At 40.5% G+C, this 14,358-nt stretch overlaps 1 protein-coding gene across 1 annotated transcript; it reads right to left on the bottom strand.

Annotated features, from left to right (window-relative positions):
* Positions 1–9,108: 9,108 nt before the first annotated feature.
* On the bottom strand, positions 9,109–14,265 carry LOC140561900 (E3 ubiquitin-protein ligase TRIM39-like). The gene is made up of 7 exons (XM_072687153.1): positions 14,114–14,265; positions 12,528–13,117; positions 12,323–12,418; positions 11,998–12,231; positions 11,740–11,902; positions 11,004–11,030; positions 9,109–10,800 (listed from the first exon to the last, which is right to left on the bottom strand). The coding sequence occupies exons 2-7, from the start codon at positions 13,113–13,115 to the stop codon at positions 10,259–10,261; spliced, it is 1,650 nt and encodes a 549-aa protein (XP_072543254.1). The 5' UTR covers positions 13,116–13,117; positions 14,114–14,265; the 3' UTR covers positions 9,109–10,258.
* Positions 14,266–14,358: the final 93 nt, after the last annotated feature.

Below are 14,358 nucleotides of genomic sequence, written 5' to 3' on the forward strand. Positions count from 1 at the left end.
TCTCCTCCTCCTCGGCTATGTACAGAACTGCTTCCAGTACCGTCAGTCTGTCACTTAGACACAGAGTATCCGAACCAACAGCAGAATCAAAGAAAAACAGGCAGCTGCTGGATAGATGGTGTTTCTTACAGTACGCCACCAGTATCTCATTTTGGAGGCAATTCATTCTCTCGGCCAGTGAGTCTTCATTCTCTGTGATGTTATATATTGACATGAGTTCTGTAAATTTCTGCTCGACTCCTGCAGCCTGCATGATGATAAGAACAGCAATGAAACCGTGAAAATATGAAATATCTGAAATGATTCATCTGTTGTCACTTCGTAAATCTTTACCTCGTCTATCTCATACGTTTCCATGGGTTTCTGCACTATTTGAACTTGCCGGGACTCTTGGCCTCTCAGTAGTTGTTTCTGCTTCAGGTTCTGGTTTGCGAGAGAAAGCCTCTGAGCCGATATCTCACTCTCCCGTTTGATCTGTTCCTCAATTCTTCTTTCCAGTTCACGCTGCGCCTGCTGCCTCTCTCTCTCCCGTCTTTGCTCCTCCTCCCGCTGTCAAGAATCATCCTCTTCTTTCCCTGAATAAACCAATAAAGAAGTAAATAAACAAATGAATGAGTTGTTAAGAAATGCCAACCAGCATACCAACATGGACACACCAGTGTTAGTGAGTATGGTGGCAGTGGTGGCTCAGTGGTTTGAGCTCTAGGCTATGGATAACAGGGTCGTGGGTTCGGTTCCCCGGCTCGGCAAGCTGCCACTGTTGTGCCCTTGAGCAAGACCCTTAACCATTTCTGCTCTCTGGAGTTGACTGCATACTGCTTTGTGTGTGTGCTCACTAACACAGATGGGTCCATATATGTGTCACAGCAAATCTGTTATTTATTGGGCTCAATTAATGTAGACACACCCAGGCCTGCTCACTATAACAAGGGCAGCCACATCAAGTCTCAAGGACCAGAATCAGAAATTCATTACTGTCCCTTTTAACCTCTAGACCTTCAGCAACACCAGTGATCCAAAGTCCAAGATCCAGAGTATAGCCCATGAGTTCTGGTGTTAAAGCTAGGTGTCGGTAGCTAGCTTAATTTACCTGCTTCATCATTATTACCAAGCTGCCGTAATACCAGACCATATACTCTGAACTCAGACCACTGATCATACACGGTTAGAAAAAAAGGTACTACAAATGGTTCTTTGAACGACATCATAGATTGAGAACCTTTTTAGGTTTAAAAAGTTGTGAAACCAATGATGATTTTTCTATGGCATCGCTTTATTTATGACAAAGCATATTTTTACGGACAAAAGACCACAGGTGCCTCCTGGGCAATTCGACCAGTGCCGGTGCATTCACTGGCATTCATATCTCCCCAACAAAACAGCAGAGCACAATTATTATTCCATGTGCTGCATGTTAGCTCTTCATATGCATTACAACTTTGAGCTTCTCTTAAACTTCAGATGCACAAAAGACCCATTTACACTGAAGGCCTTTAGCAGACGTTCTTCTCCAGGGCAACTTACAGCAGAGCTTTACTGTCACTCAGAAAATACCCTAAGCTAGTTTATATCAGCTAGAGTCCTGAAGATCCTCTAATCTTAGACGAACGGCAGAGTCATCTAATGCCGTCTGAAGACCCACCTCTTCCAAGTGTACTTAGGCAGAGACACAATACTCTACACTCTACCTATGTACTCTCAGAAGAGGAGGGTCTTCAGTCGGTATTAGATGACTCTGCTGTTTGGACACCCAGGTGAAGTTCTTTCCACCACTTCAGGGCCAGAAACACATTTTAAAATATTTTGTTGCCTGAAACTTAACTTTAACACAGAATGACTGAGCTGTCGTTGAGTTGTTATGTTAGTAATAAAGTACACGTCATTTACTCTAAAATCCAGAGTCTTTAATATAAACTGACTTAGAAACATTTTAAAAACATGTGACGTACCATAATTGGGACATGTTGATTTCTTCTTCGTGTAGGATCGGTTGATTTCCAGATGAATTTCCGAGCGGTCGCCACTCTCTCGAATAGTGAAAGTGGGATCATCTTTTGGATTAAAAATGTACCACAAATCTGGATGTTCGCAACACTCTCTCTCTGAACAGTATCCATACTTCACTTTCATGTAGATGGTTTTCCACATGGTAATTGGTATAATAAATTTACCATTTGATGATGCATAAGCAGAAAGGAGACTCTAATGTAAAATAAAAGATAGATAAACAGATTAATTACATTGATAAATGTTAAATCTTGTTTTATATAATTATTGAATTTTGCCTCAAACAGTACAACGGCTAAAGGTCTACTTCATCTATCCTATTGATATGGTGTCACTAGGTTGTTGCTATGATATCTCTAGGTGGTTGCTAAGGTGTTGATCAATGCTGCTACTTGGTACAATACAATTTGTCATTGTATCCCAGGTGGTTGCTGTGGTTGCTAAGGTGTTACTAGGCTGTTTAGTACAGGGGCACAGAATGCAGTAATGTGAAAATGTACTCGAAGGCTTAATACACTCTGTATTTCTCTATTCATATGTCATATAAAGGTAATTAGAGGTAGACACTCTCACTGACCATTGATTTCAAGGTCATTTGGGTTTCTAATATTATATAGACATAAATTCAGTGGTCAGTGAGAGTGTCTACCTGTAATTAACTCTATATAACATTAGAATAAACCCAAATAAACATAAAGTCAGTGGTCAGTGAGAGTGTCTACCTGTAATTAACTCTATATAACATTAGAATAAACCCAAATAAACAGAAAGTCAGTGGTCAGTGAGAAGGTCTACCTGTAAAACTCTATATAACTTTAGAATAAACCCAAATAGAGTTTTACGGGACAACACGCTCACTGCTGAGGTATACAATGTTTTTTACAATGGAGAATGTTGTACAGTACTGTATTTCTCTATGAACTTGAATTTTGCAGTGTATAAATGTAATGACTGTGTGCCTCACATGTGAACGTTGATCAGGAAGCCACAATGGCATTTGGACCTCTAAACATGTTGTCCATTTGTATGGAGTTTGATTGTTAACTTCTATTATTCCGTCCAGGAACCCCATCCTGAAACAAATGAACACAAGAAAAGTATTAACCAGAGCCACATAGAGAGAGTCAATTATCAGCACATCTGCATCAAATAAACATGTTTATCAAGTCTTGCACTGTCCATCTCTGCAAGTGTTCCTTTTTTCACTGCCATGCCTGACCTGTCATGACAATATATTGTTGCAATGTATGACAATGGCCAAACAGATACATATGTATCTGTTATATATCATCATTAGTATCATTTATAGATTAATTTTAGATTAATCTATAAATTAATCTAAAATCTAATTAATAGATTAATTAACAGAAATAAACAGAAATTTAATTTATCTGTGAGGAAAATTTGACTGGGTTTAAAAAAATCTCAGAACAATTACAAATCAGATATTACACTGTGACACAACTGACCAACATGACCAGGCCATCAGCCAAAGAGCAGACTACAGGATGAGTAAAGAAGTCTGCAATCATAAACTGACATCATGGGATCTACAAGTAGGTCACTTACCACACCTGAGGTCAAAGTATATCTACCATCAAAAAAAGACTGAACAGGTTTGATTTTTATGGGAGGTGTTCAAACCCTTACTGTCAAAAAATATAAGTATATCAGAGTAATATCAGAGAAGTGTATATATGTACACTTCATGCTTCAACAGAATTATTTAAAAAAATAAACTCATGAAACAGGTCTGTACAAAAATGATGTGACCAAAGGGTTCACAGGTGTCTTCAATCTTGTAATCAGTCAGTGGGCCTATATATAGGGCTACAGGTAGTCACTGTGCTGTGTATACCACACTCAACGTGGACCAGAGGAAGCAAAGGAAAGAGTTGTCTCAGGAGATCAGAAAGAAAATTATAGACAAGCAGGTTAGAGGAAAAGGTTATAAGACCCTCTCCAAGCAGCTTGATGTTCCTGTGACTACAGCTGCACATATTATTAAAAAACTTAAGATCCATGTGACTGTAGCCAACCTCCCTGGACGTGGCTGCAGGAGGAAAATTGATGACAAATCAAAGAGATGAATAATACAAATGCTAACAAAAAAGCCCAGAAAAACTTAAGAGATTAAAGGTGAACTTCAAGCTCAAGGAACATCAGTGTCAGATCACACCATCTGTCATTGTTTAAGCCAAAGTGGACTTCATGGGAGACGACCAAGGAGAACACCATTGTTGAAAACAAATCATGAAAAAAGCCAGACTGGAATTTGCCAAACTACATGTTGACAAGCCCCAAAGCTTCTGGGAGAATGTCCTATGGACAGATGAGACAAAAATTGAACTTTTTGCCAAGGCACATCAGCTCTATGTTCACAGACGGAAAAAATAAGCATATTAAAAAAAGAACACTGTCATTGGACTATATCCTATTGAGCATCTTTGGAAGAAGCTAAAACATGCCATCTGAAAAAGGCTCCCTTAATATCTGAGACAACTGGAGCAGTTTGCTCATGAGAAGTGGGCCAAAATACCTGCTGAGAGGTGTCTGAGAGAAGTCTCATTGACAGTTACAGGAAGAGGGGTGTGGACTTTCTATATATATATATATATATATATATATATATATATATATATATATATATATATATATATATATATATATATATATATATATATACACACACACACACAGTGGATAAAAAAAAAGTCTACACACCCCTATTCAAATGCCAGGTTTGTGATGTAAAAAAATGACAGCAAGACAACTAATTTCATAACAAAAACTTTAATGTGGCCTATAACCTGTATAATGCAATTGAAAAATAAACAGAAACCTCTACAGCGGAAAAATATAAAATAAAAACTTAAAATAACCTGGTTGCATAATTATGCACACCCTTGAACTAATACTTTGTTGCAGCACCTTTGGCTTTTATCACAGCACTCTTTTTGGGTAGGAGCCTATCAATATTTGCCCACTATTCTTTGCAAAACCGCTTCAAATCCAAATCAGATTGCGAGGGCATTTCCTCTGCACAGCCCTCTTCAGATCACCCCACAGATGTTTGATGGAATTTAGGTCTGGACTCTGGCTGAGCCATTCCAAAGCCTTAATCTTATTCCGGTGAAGCCATTCTTTTGTTGATTCAGATGTGTGCTTTGGGTCATTGTCGTTCTGAAAGATGAAGTTCCTCTTCATCTTCAGCTTTCTAGCAGAAGGACAGAGGTTTTGTGCAAGCACTGGTACTTGGAACTGTTCATAATTCCGTCCACCCTGACTAAGGCCCCAGTTCACAACACATTTTCCCACATGCATTTGGGAGATTTCAAGCCGGGCTTGGAGGATAGATAAGGCTTCCGTCTTGCCTTCCTACCCCATAGCCCAGACATATGAAGAAGACGGCAGATTGTTGTCAAACATACTGCACAGCCAGTACTTGTCAGAAATTATTGCAGCTCCTTCAGTGTGGCTGTTGGTCTCTTGGCAGCCTCCCTGACCAGTTTTCTTCTTGGCTTATCATCAAATTTGGACAGACGTCCTGTTCTTGGTAATGTCACTGTTGTGCCATGTTTTCTCCACTTGATGATGACAGTCTTCACTGTGTTTCATGGTATATTTAATGAATTCTTTTGTAGCCTTCACCTGACTGATATCTTTGAATAATGGGATCCCTCTGATGCGCTGGCAGCTCTTTGCGGACCATCGCTTGTGCTGGAAGATGTGGCTACAAAAATGTCAGGTCAAGCCTTCTAGAACAGCTGAACTTTATTTGGGGTTGATCAGAGGCACTTTAATTGGTGACAGGTGTGTGCTGACTCCAATTGAACATGAGTTTCAATGCAATTGGTCAAATCTGAACACAGCCACACCCCCAGTTATAAAAGGATGTGCACACTTAAGCAACCACAATATCTCAGCTGTTTAATTTTACTTCACCTTCCTGAAAGATTTCTGTTTGTTTTTCAATTGCATTGTACAGGTTATAGGTCACATTAAAGGTGGAAAAGGTTGTGAAATTATTTGTCTTGCTGTCATTTTTTACATCACAAAAACCTGGCTTTTGAACAGGGTTGTGTAGACTTTTTCTATCCATTGTATATATATATATATTCCTGAGCATTTACTTCTAAAGACCAGAGCAGCAAGACGACCCAAGAAGGAAGAATGGGCGAAAATCCACCAAACCAGAAATGATTATTAGCTGTTACCATTTCCAAATGCTTTAAGACCACTTTCCAAAAAGCTTTTCCTGAGATTCAGATTTGCTAAGTCTGAAATATTTCTGATCATGCATAAAAAATGTGCACTATCATATAAAAGAACCAGTGCCAGTCTTCCCCCATTGTGCAGTGTGAGGTAAGCTCTAGAAGATCAGAATGAATGAAAAGAAGGAATGAATTTACTCTTTTAAAACTCATAAAAACTCAAAAACTGAACAGCTACACATGCTTTAGTGCCAAAGAATCTCCTTGTGTCCAGAGCAGTTTACTGACCTGTACTGGGGTCTGTTTCAGCAGCCTGCAGTCCTGGAGAAAATGTGCTGAATAACTGCAGCACTGTCTTTTGTAGACGATGTGGGTGTGGGGGTGTGTGTGTGTGTGTGTGTGTGTGTGTGTGTGTGTGGTTAGAAAAGGGCTTGAGTTGGGGGGGGAGGGGCTTAAGGGAGTCTTAGAGAGAAAATATTGAGGAAAATAAAAATAAAAAACAAAATGTTTAATAAAATGTATCACCATGTCATGATCCACTCGGTCTGACAATGACGGGAGAACACTCGCAGGGGATAGACCAAAGCGAGGAGTTTATTGATAACAATAAACCATAAACAAAACAGAGCCTGGGAAAACTATGAACTAGGACATATAGAGTAGCGCTAGTCAGGCGCATAGAACTTACTAGACTTGAGAGCATGAGGAGTCAGCCACGCTCACTCCAGGAGCTCCAGGACCCCAGCTTGCTGAACTGAAGAAGCCTGGCAAAAGATTGCCACAGACCTACATTAGCGGCGGCGCGGGCGTGACACACCAATGTAATTCAGAGCAGTTAATAATTCTCAATTTCTTTAGAGATGGTGGATACCAGTTGGTTGGAAGAATACTTTACTGGCTACATTCTTTATTGTGTTGTGGATTTGATTATATATATATATATATATATATAGCCATACATACATACACACACAATATGTTAGGTTACAATTTCATGTCTCAAATAAAATATAATCTCTTCTCCATACTCTTCTCCATACAGTACATACAGTATTACAGTAACACCACATACTGTGTAGACAGTATGTTGCCACAAGTGCACACATTTGAGTAAAACCTTGTAGTGGATTACAGTAAAAATAACTGTAACATAAGAAAACAATGGATGTTATAATGTCTGTTTGCTGGGAGAGAGTAAAATTACATTATTTTGTTTTTTAATGTCATAAACTGTTAGTTTTCGTGATTGAATGAATGATTGGATACTGAACCAGGTTTGCTATGTTTTAACAGAGTTCGTGTATATAGAGAAAACTTAGCTTGTATTGTAAAATGCAGAGTTCATATTTAGTTAAGAAAATGTCCTTTTGAACAGGAAGTTAACTATTTGGCTATTTGTATGAGGTAAATGTATTGCTGTGTTTAGAGTTTTGAAAAAGTATCTTAAGTATTGGTAAACGTTTGAAGAATTTTGAAAAGTAATAGTAATAAATCACAAATGGGCAAAATGGGAGAAAACCCCTCAAATAAGATCTGAAACTCTTGGCTTCTATAAAAAAGTGATTACAAGCTACTGTACTCAACAAAGAGGTAGTTAGCAATTACAGATCATGCAGAGAGTCTAAACTTTTGCTTTGGGTTTGCTAACAGACGTTGTGACCATGGCTGCCCAACTGTAGATTTGTTTGCATTCTAAGTAACTGAAGTTTTTTGTTGACTAACTAGATATCTATCATATGTACAGCTCACTAAAAAATAAACTTTTTGATTCAAATCAATGTTTTGTTAATTTTTTAAACATAAAAAAAATGTTTAACACCAGCTGCTTTAATGCTGATAAATTTTAAGTGCTTTAAGTGTGATGATTTTTTTTTTTTTACATGTAATGAACTCTCGAGGTCACAACATGGCCAAACTTGGAGGAAATCCTCTTGGATCAGGCAGTCAATTTGCCTCCTAGTCCTGAGGGGCCTTTTGTGAGCCTCTAGGGGTGGGCGTGAGCGCACCAACCAAGAGCCAGGGAAATTCCTCAGATTGTACGATTTAAAGTACCCCAGCGACTGGGCCAAGTTTCTGGTCTGGGCCAAGATGGCTTGAGAGTTGGGAGGGAGGGTGGAAGGTGCTTAAGGGCACCTCAGAGAGAAAATGTTGATGAAAAACACCAAAAAATGTTTGCTTTTCCTCAATCCTCTAGCAAGGATCTTAAGATGGGTCATTGTTTCATCTTCCAACAGGCCACTTCAGAATATGTTTTCCTCTTAGCACTTCTTGGGTGTTTTTAGTTGTGTGTTTTGAGTCATTATCCTGTTGCAAGACCCATGACCTGCGACTGAGACCAAGCTTTCTGACACTGGGCAGCACATTTCTCTCTAGAATCCCTTGAGATCTTGAGATTTCATTGTACCCTGCACAGATTCAAGACACCCTGTGCCAGATGCAGCAAAGCAGCCCCAGAACATAACAGAGCCTCCTCCATGTTTCACAGTAGGGACAGTGTTTTTTTCTTGATATGCTTCATTTTTCCATCTGTGAACATAGAGCTGATGTGCCTTGGCAAAAAGTTCAATTTTTGTCTCATCTGTCCATAGGACATTCTCCCAGAAGCTTTGGAGCTTGTCAACATGTAGTTTGGCAAATTCTGGCTTTTTTTATTATTTGCTTTCAACAATGGTGTTCTCTTTGGTCATCTTCCATGAAGTCCACTTTGGCTCAAACAACCACAGATGGTGTGATCTGACAGTGATGTTTCTTGAGCTTGAAGTTCACCTTTAATCTCTTTAGAAGTTTTTCTGCGCTCTTTTGTTACCATATTCGTATTATCCGCCTCTTTGATTTGAAGCATGGTTGAAAAGCAATGTCTGAATTTCATTGGTTAATTTTCATAGCATTTTATTTATTATTAATTTTGATCAGAAGTTATTTCTGTGACCATTGTGGGTTTTTCTTCAATTCAATTTTGTTTACATGTGTATGTATAGAAACACACTTTACAGCTAATGCACAGTGAAATTCAACCGTCTACGGCAGTGAACAGCTCAGCCACCTCAGTGTCCAGGGAAAAGCTGTTTCCCCATCGGGCCCAGGTCACCCAGACCTTTACATACAATTGTAACTGTACTACATGAAGGAACAGAGTGACTCATAGATGTGTAGAAAGTGTGGAAGGCATCCTTTCATCCCTTATATAATCAAATCTATTTCAATAATATATAAAACATGCAACAAGTCATTAGAGAGTGTTATTTAGGATCAACATACAGCAAAGCCACACCCAGACAGCTTACAGAAACTTAAATTATACTTAGAATTATACTTTTAAGCCACTAACATCCTGCAATGCTCAGTAGTATGTAGTATAAAATGATGACAACAACATACACAATATGGACAAAAAAGATGTGCAACAGGAGGACCAGAGGAAATTTACAACCTGGGTACTGATGAACACTTTACAGGTTAAATACTGAGTAAACAATTGTGTATTTATTTATTTGTCCTTAAAGAAGAGCTGTGAAATGTTGATGACAAATAGATCAGTGAGGATTCCCTCACTGAGTGCAGTTAATGTGTCTCAGGTGATTGTAGTGTAAAGACACCTGTCCAGGAGGTCTAATCACTTGTTAATCAGTATTTCTGGCCGTAAATGAAGACAGAAGAGCACTTAACTCAGCTCGGAGAAAAGGCCATTGAAGAGTATCAGTCAGGGCATGGAGGTGAAAACTGTCCAAGTCTTGGAGGATCCCATGGAGTTCAGTTAAATCCATCAGTAAGGAATGGTTGAAATATTGCACCTGTGTAAATCTGCCTGGAGTGACCGTGCATGAAGGTGACTAGTGCGGAAATTCATCAAGATGCTCCAGACCTTCTAGACAGGTCTTAATACTACAGTCACTGGAGACAAACATTGACTGCAAGTGATCTCCATTTCACTAACTGTAAGACTACTAGCACCACCTGCCTGCTGGACCTAGGTCCGTCACTTTAAAGGGGGTGAATACAGGTTTTTGTATCAGAGGTTTTGTGCTGAGGCCTCAATTCTAATGTTCTACAGGAGTGATGATCAGTGGGGCAGAGTTTTCCCCTCCATCATTGACACAGGGGCTGAAAAATGGATAGAGCTTCTCATTGAAAGACTGACCAGTGAACGAGTAGATATGAGATCTGGCCTCAACATCATAGAAGGAGACCAGACCCTCCTCATAATCCACAAACACCCCCACCTTCTGGGGAGCCTGCTTCAAGGACAGGGGGACAGAGGGAGCTTCTGCAGCTCTGCACTCACTTTCATTCCTCAGACACACAGTCCAGTATCCATTTTCAGGACTCAGTGTAATCATCCCTTTCCTGTTGCTGGACTCTCTGGTCACTCCTAAATCCCACCCAGTCTTTCCTCTGACCTGCACCTCATAGTAAAACCTCTGCGAGGAGAACATGTCCTTTCCCAGAACACAGGAACATTCATCAAATCTCGCCGGGTTGTCCGGGAGGTTCATTTCTGTGTCTCCATCTCTCACCTGTTTCCCATCATCAGACAGGAGGAGATCAGGATGAGCTGTGTCCGGATCCAGAGTCACGTCCACTAAGAGAGACAAACGCAGTTTAACCTATTTGGACATCATACGGTCACTGCACAAAAACCTCATATCTCAATTTTAGTAATTGTTTATTTTTATAATACATTTAATGATGAAGTGAGCAACACAAACATTGTTTTTGCCCATGTAAAGTAGCTAATTTGGAGATACAGGGTTTAGTTTTAGTAAAGAAGGAAAGTGGACACACCTGCACACTGCTGGATCAGCTTTAGTTCTGATTGGAAAAGAATAACATCATCATTTAGTTCAGAATCGACATATTGATTAATTAACTGATATCAATTCAGTTAATAACACAACACACAACACTGCACCATCAACACAGAAGACCCCCCACTATACACTTTATATACAAATGTTTGTAGACACCCCCTACAATGAATAAATTCAGCTACCCATTGTTGACAAAGATGTGCAAATGCACACACACACAGCTTGTTTAGTTTCTGTAGAGAATAACTGCCAATAGAATAGGACTCTCTGGAGCATAAATATGAACATACTGGTATCATGCCTAATGCCAGGCGTGGGCTAGAGGGGTGTAAAGCCCCCCAGCATTGAGCTGTGGAGCAGTGGAAGAACTGTTGGATGGTGGAGCTCCATCCAGTACTTTTGGGATGAGGTGGGGAGTTGGGGGTGATGAGGTGGGGTGGTGATCATCCAACATCCTGACCTCACTAAAGCTCTTGTTGCTGAATGCAATCAAATCCTTACAGTAATACTCATGCAAAATCTAATAGAAATAGCCTTCTTCTCTGGACAGTAGAGATAGTTACCCCAACAAAAGCTGGATCAACTCTTTTTAATACCCTTGATTTTAGAAGAAACAATGAATGAGCAGGTGTCCACATACTTTTGTCAATTTAGTGTGCAAATAATACAAATGGATAGGAGTTTAATGTTGTTAGGATTTTAACACTTACCGATCTCTATGAGCTTCTTCCTCTTCACACTGATTGACTTCTGAAGCTGAGACAGAGCTCTCCTCAGACTTCTCACCCTCAGACTCTCCACACTCAGATGAGGGTCAACACTGGTGCCAGTCCAGTTCTTGGTGTGTGGGGGTCTGCAGAGGGACGGGTAAATCTACAGTACAGCAGGAGAGAGGAGAGACCCCTCAGCATGGGCAGTGCTGTCCTGTGCTGGACTGCATTACTACTGAGAAACAGAGGGACTCTGACCTGTAGGAGGTGGAGGTGGTCCTCAGTGTGGGAGAGCTGCTCCAGCTCAGTGTTTCTCCTCTTTAGCTCAGTGATTTCCTGCTTCAGCTCTTTAATGAACTCTTCAGCCTGCCTCTCTGCTGCTTTCTGCTTCTCCTCCATCAGCTCCAGCAGCTCAGCCTGGCTTCTCTCAATGCAGCGCAGCAGAGCTCTGAAGACCTCCACACTGTCTGCTCTCTCCTTCTCTGTGCTTTTCTATCAGGAGAGAATTCAGAAGGACTTCTATTAATTTTTATATTTTGGTCAGGTGAAAGTAACGACTGCAGTGCAGGTCATTAAAACTCACTTTACGAAGTTCTACAGAGTCTCTGATCTCCTCAATCTTCTTCAGTCGGTCCTGGATCATCTGCTGAACTTCTGCCTGCATCTTCTCCAGCTGAGTCTGCAGCAACCAAACACATTAAAGCAAAGCAGATCATTATTATGAGGATCTTTTATCCATCAGCTTAAACGTTCTCCTTCCAAAAGTTCTCCTTCCAAATGTTCCTCACCTTCTTCTCTCCACTCTCCTCCTCTATAGGAACAGTGCTGTGAGTCTTGTGGTCTCCCTCAGTGCAGAACTGACACACACATGTCTGGTCGTCTCTACAGAACAGCTCCAGGGGTCTCTCATGTTTCTGGCAGATGTATTCCTCCAGGTTCTCCACAGGATCCATCAGCTTATGTTTCTTGAGTTTAGTTGCAGTTTGATGAGGCATCAGATGAGTGTTACAGTAAGAGACCCCACAGTCCAGACAGGACTTCACAGCCTCCAGCTTTTTCTCACTGCAGGAGACACACAGCACCTTCTTAGGCTTGGAGAGACGTTTCTCTGGAACTCTGCTGGACTTCACCTGAACTGAGCTCTTGAACTGAGCAGCCAGTTCAGAGATGAACGTGTTCACACGAAGCTTAGGCCTTCTGGAGAACTCCTCTTTACAGACTGGACACTGGCAGTGTGAGCTGCTATCCCAGCACTCTCTGAGACACACCATGCAGAAGTTGTGTCCACATGGAGTAGAGACTGGATCAGTGAACACATCCAGACAGATTGAACACTGGAGCTGATCTTCATATAGGAGACTGCTGGAGGAAGCCATGACTGATGGAGAGGAGACAGAGAAACATCATGAAAATGAGTTGACCTAGTTTCCATTAGAGGTTGATCATTTACCATACACCAAAACTGGCTACTGAAGGCTCACATGAATCTCATTAATAAAGTAGTTGCCAGTGAATAGTCCTAACCTGGCTCTTTATGACCCTGATTTGCCCACAAAAGCTCCCACCGATGCCTCTGACTATGGCCTTGGCCTTAGTACTACCTTGTCACAAAAACACCCTGATAAAATTGAACATGCTGTGGCACATCAAGAACATTTAGACGCTAGTGGTCACTGTTGCACACTGGAAAAATAAATATCAATTCATCCACCATTGCGCCTGATCACCTACCACACACCCAGACACAACATAGTTCCTCCAGGACACCACATTTCATTTCCAACCATTCGAACTACATGGCCAGATACACAGCTAACTACCAACATATATGGACAAGATCATCACTGTGGGCTTAAGTGATAATAACAATGATAAGGCAGCCTAAATTTCTATTGGTGCATTCATTAAGAAATTTTGATATAAGATAAAGAACAGTTGCCAGATTTGTATTATATCAAAAAATGTTTTTGTGCAACAGTGAGTTGGACACTTACCATTTTTGGTGAAATATGTTTCCATCTGAATGGGAGCTGTGTACTAACTGTACATACTGTATAAGATGTTCAATTCTGCTTAGAAGTTGTTTGGGACTGTACTGTTTCTGAATGATATTACTGACTTCTCTGAGAACCATCAAACAAGTAAGACTTTCACTTTCATCTTTGATGGATAAACAGGATAAAAAGACAAGTTTGAGCTTAAAAATATAGAATTTTTCCAAACCAAAGCATTTAAACAGTTTATAATAATAATAATAATCAGAATTCATTCTACAGAGCAGAGGAACCAGTAGAAGACAGAAATGTGGAGAACAGACAGTCTCAGCAGTAAAAACACTGCAGGAAAGAGAAGTTACACACAGTACTAGCTTCACCTTTCTGCACCGGTTCTCCTTCTTCTTCTTCTTCTTCTTCTTCTTCTACAGTGTTTCCCTGCAGTGCTGCTCGTTCCTCTGAGAAGATCTGGAGAAGCTTCAACCTGCAGTCTGCGGGCGGGTCAGTTTTTGAAACAGTTCTGCTCTTTACTTTCGTTTCTCCACAGTGACATCATTAGGCCACGTCCCACTATGTCATGAGGAGAGCTTGCTTCGCCTCCAGGTTTTGGCCACTAGGTGGGAGA

The sequence above is a fragment of the Salminus brasiliensis genome, chromosome 9 (assembly GCF_030463535.1).
Source record: "Salminus brasiliensis chromosome 9, fSalBra1.hap2, whole genome shotgun sequence".
Taxonomy (NCBI): Eukaryota; Metazoa; Chordata; class Actinopteri; order Characiformes; family Bryconidae; genus Salminus; species Salminus brasiliensis.

Excerpts from the sequence above, each read along its gene's own strand:
- LOC140561900 (XM_072687153.1), bottom strand. The coding sequence starts at position 13,115 with ATGGCTTCCTCCAGCAGTCTCCTATATGAAGATCAGCTCCAGTGTTCA. Across the intron at positions 12,419-12,527 it reads AGGAGAGTGGAGAGAAGAAG|ACTCAGCTGGAGAAGATGCA; the intron begins GTGAGGAACATT and ends TGGTTGCTGCAG. Across the intron at positions 10,801-11,003 it reads GCTGATCCAGCAGTGTGCAG|TGGACGTGACTCTGGATCCG; the intron begins GTGTGTCCACTT and ends TGTCTCTCTTAG.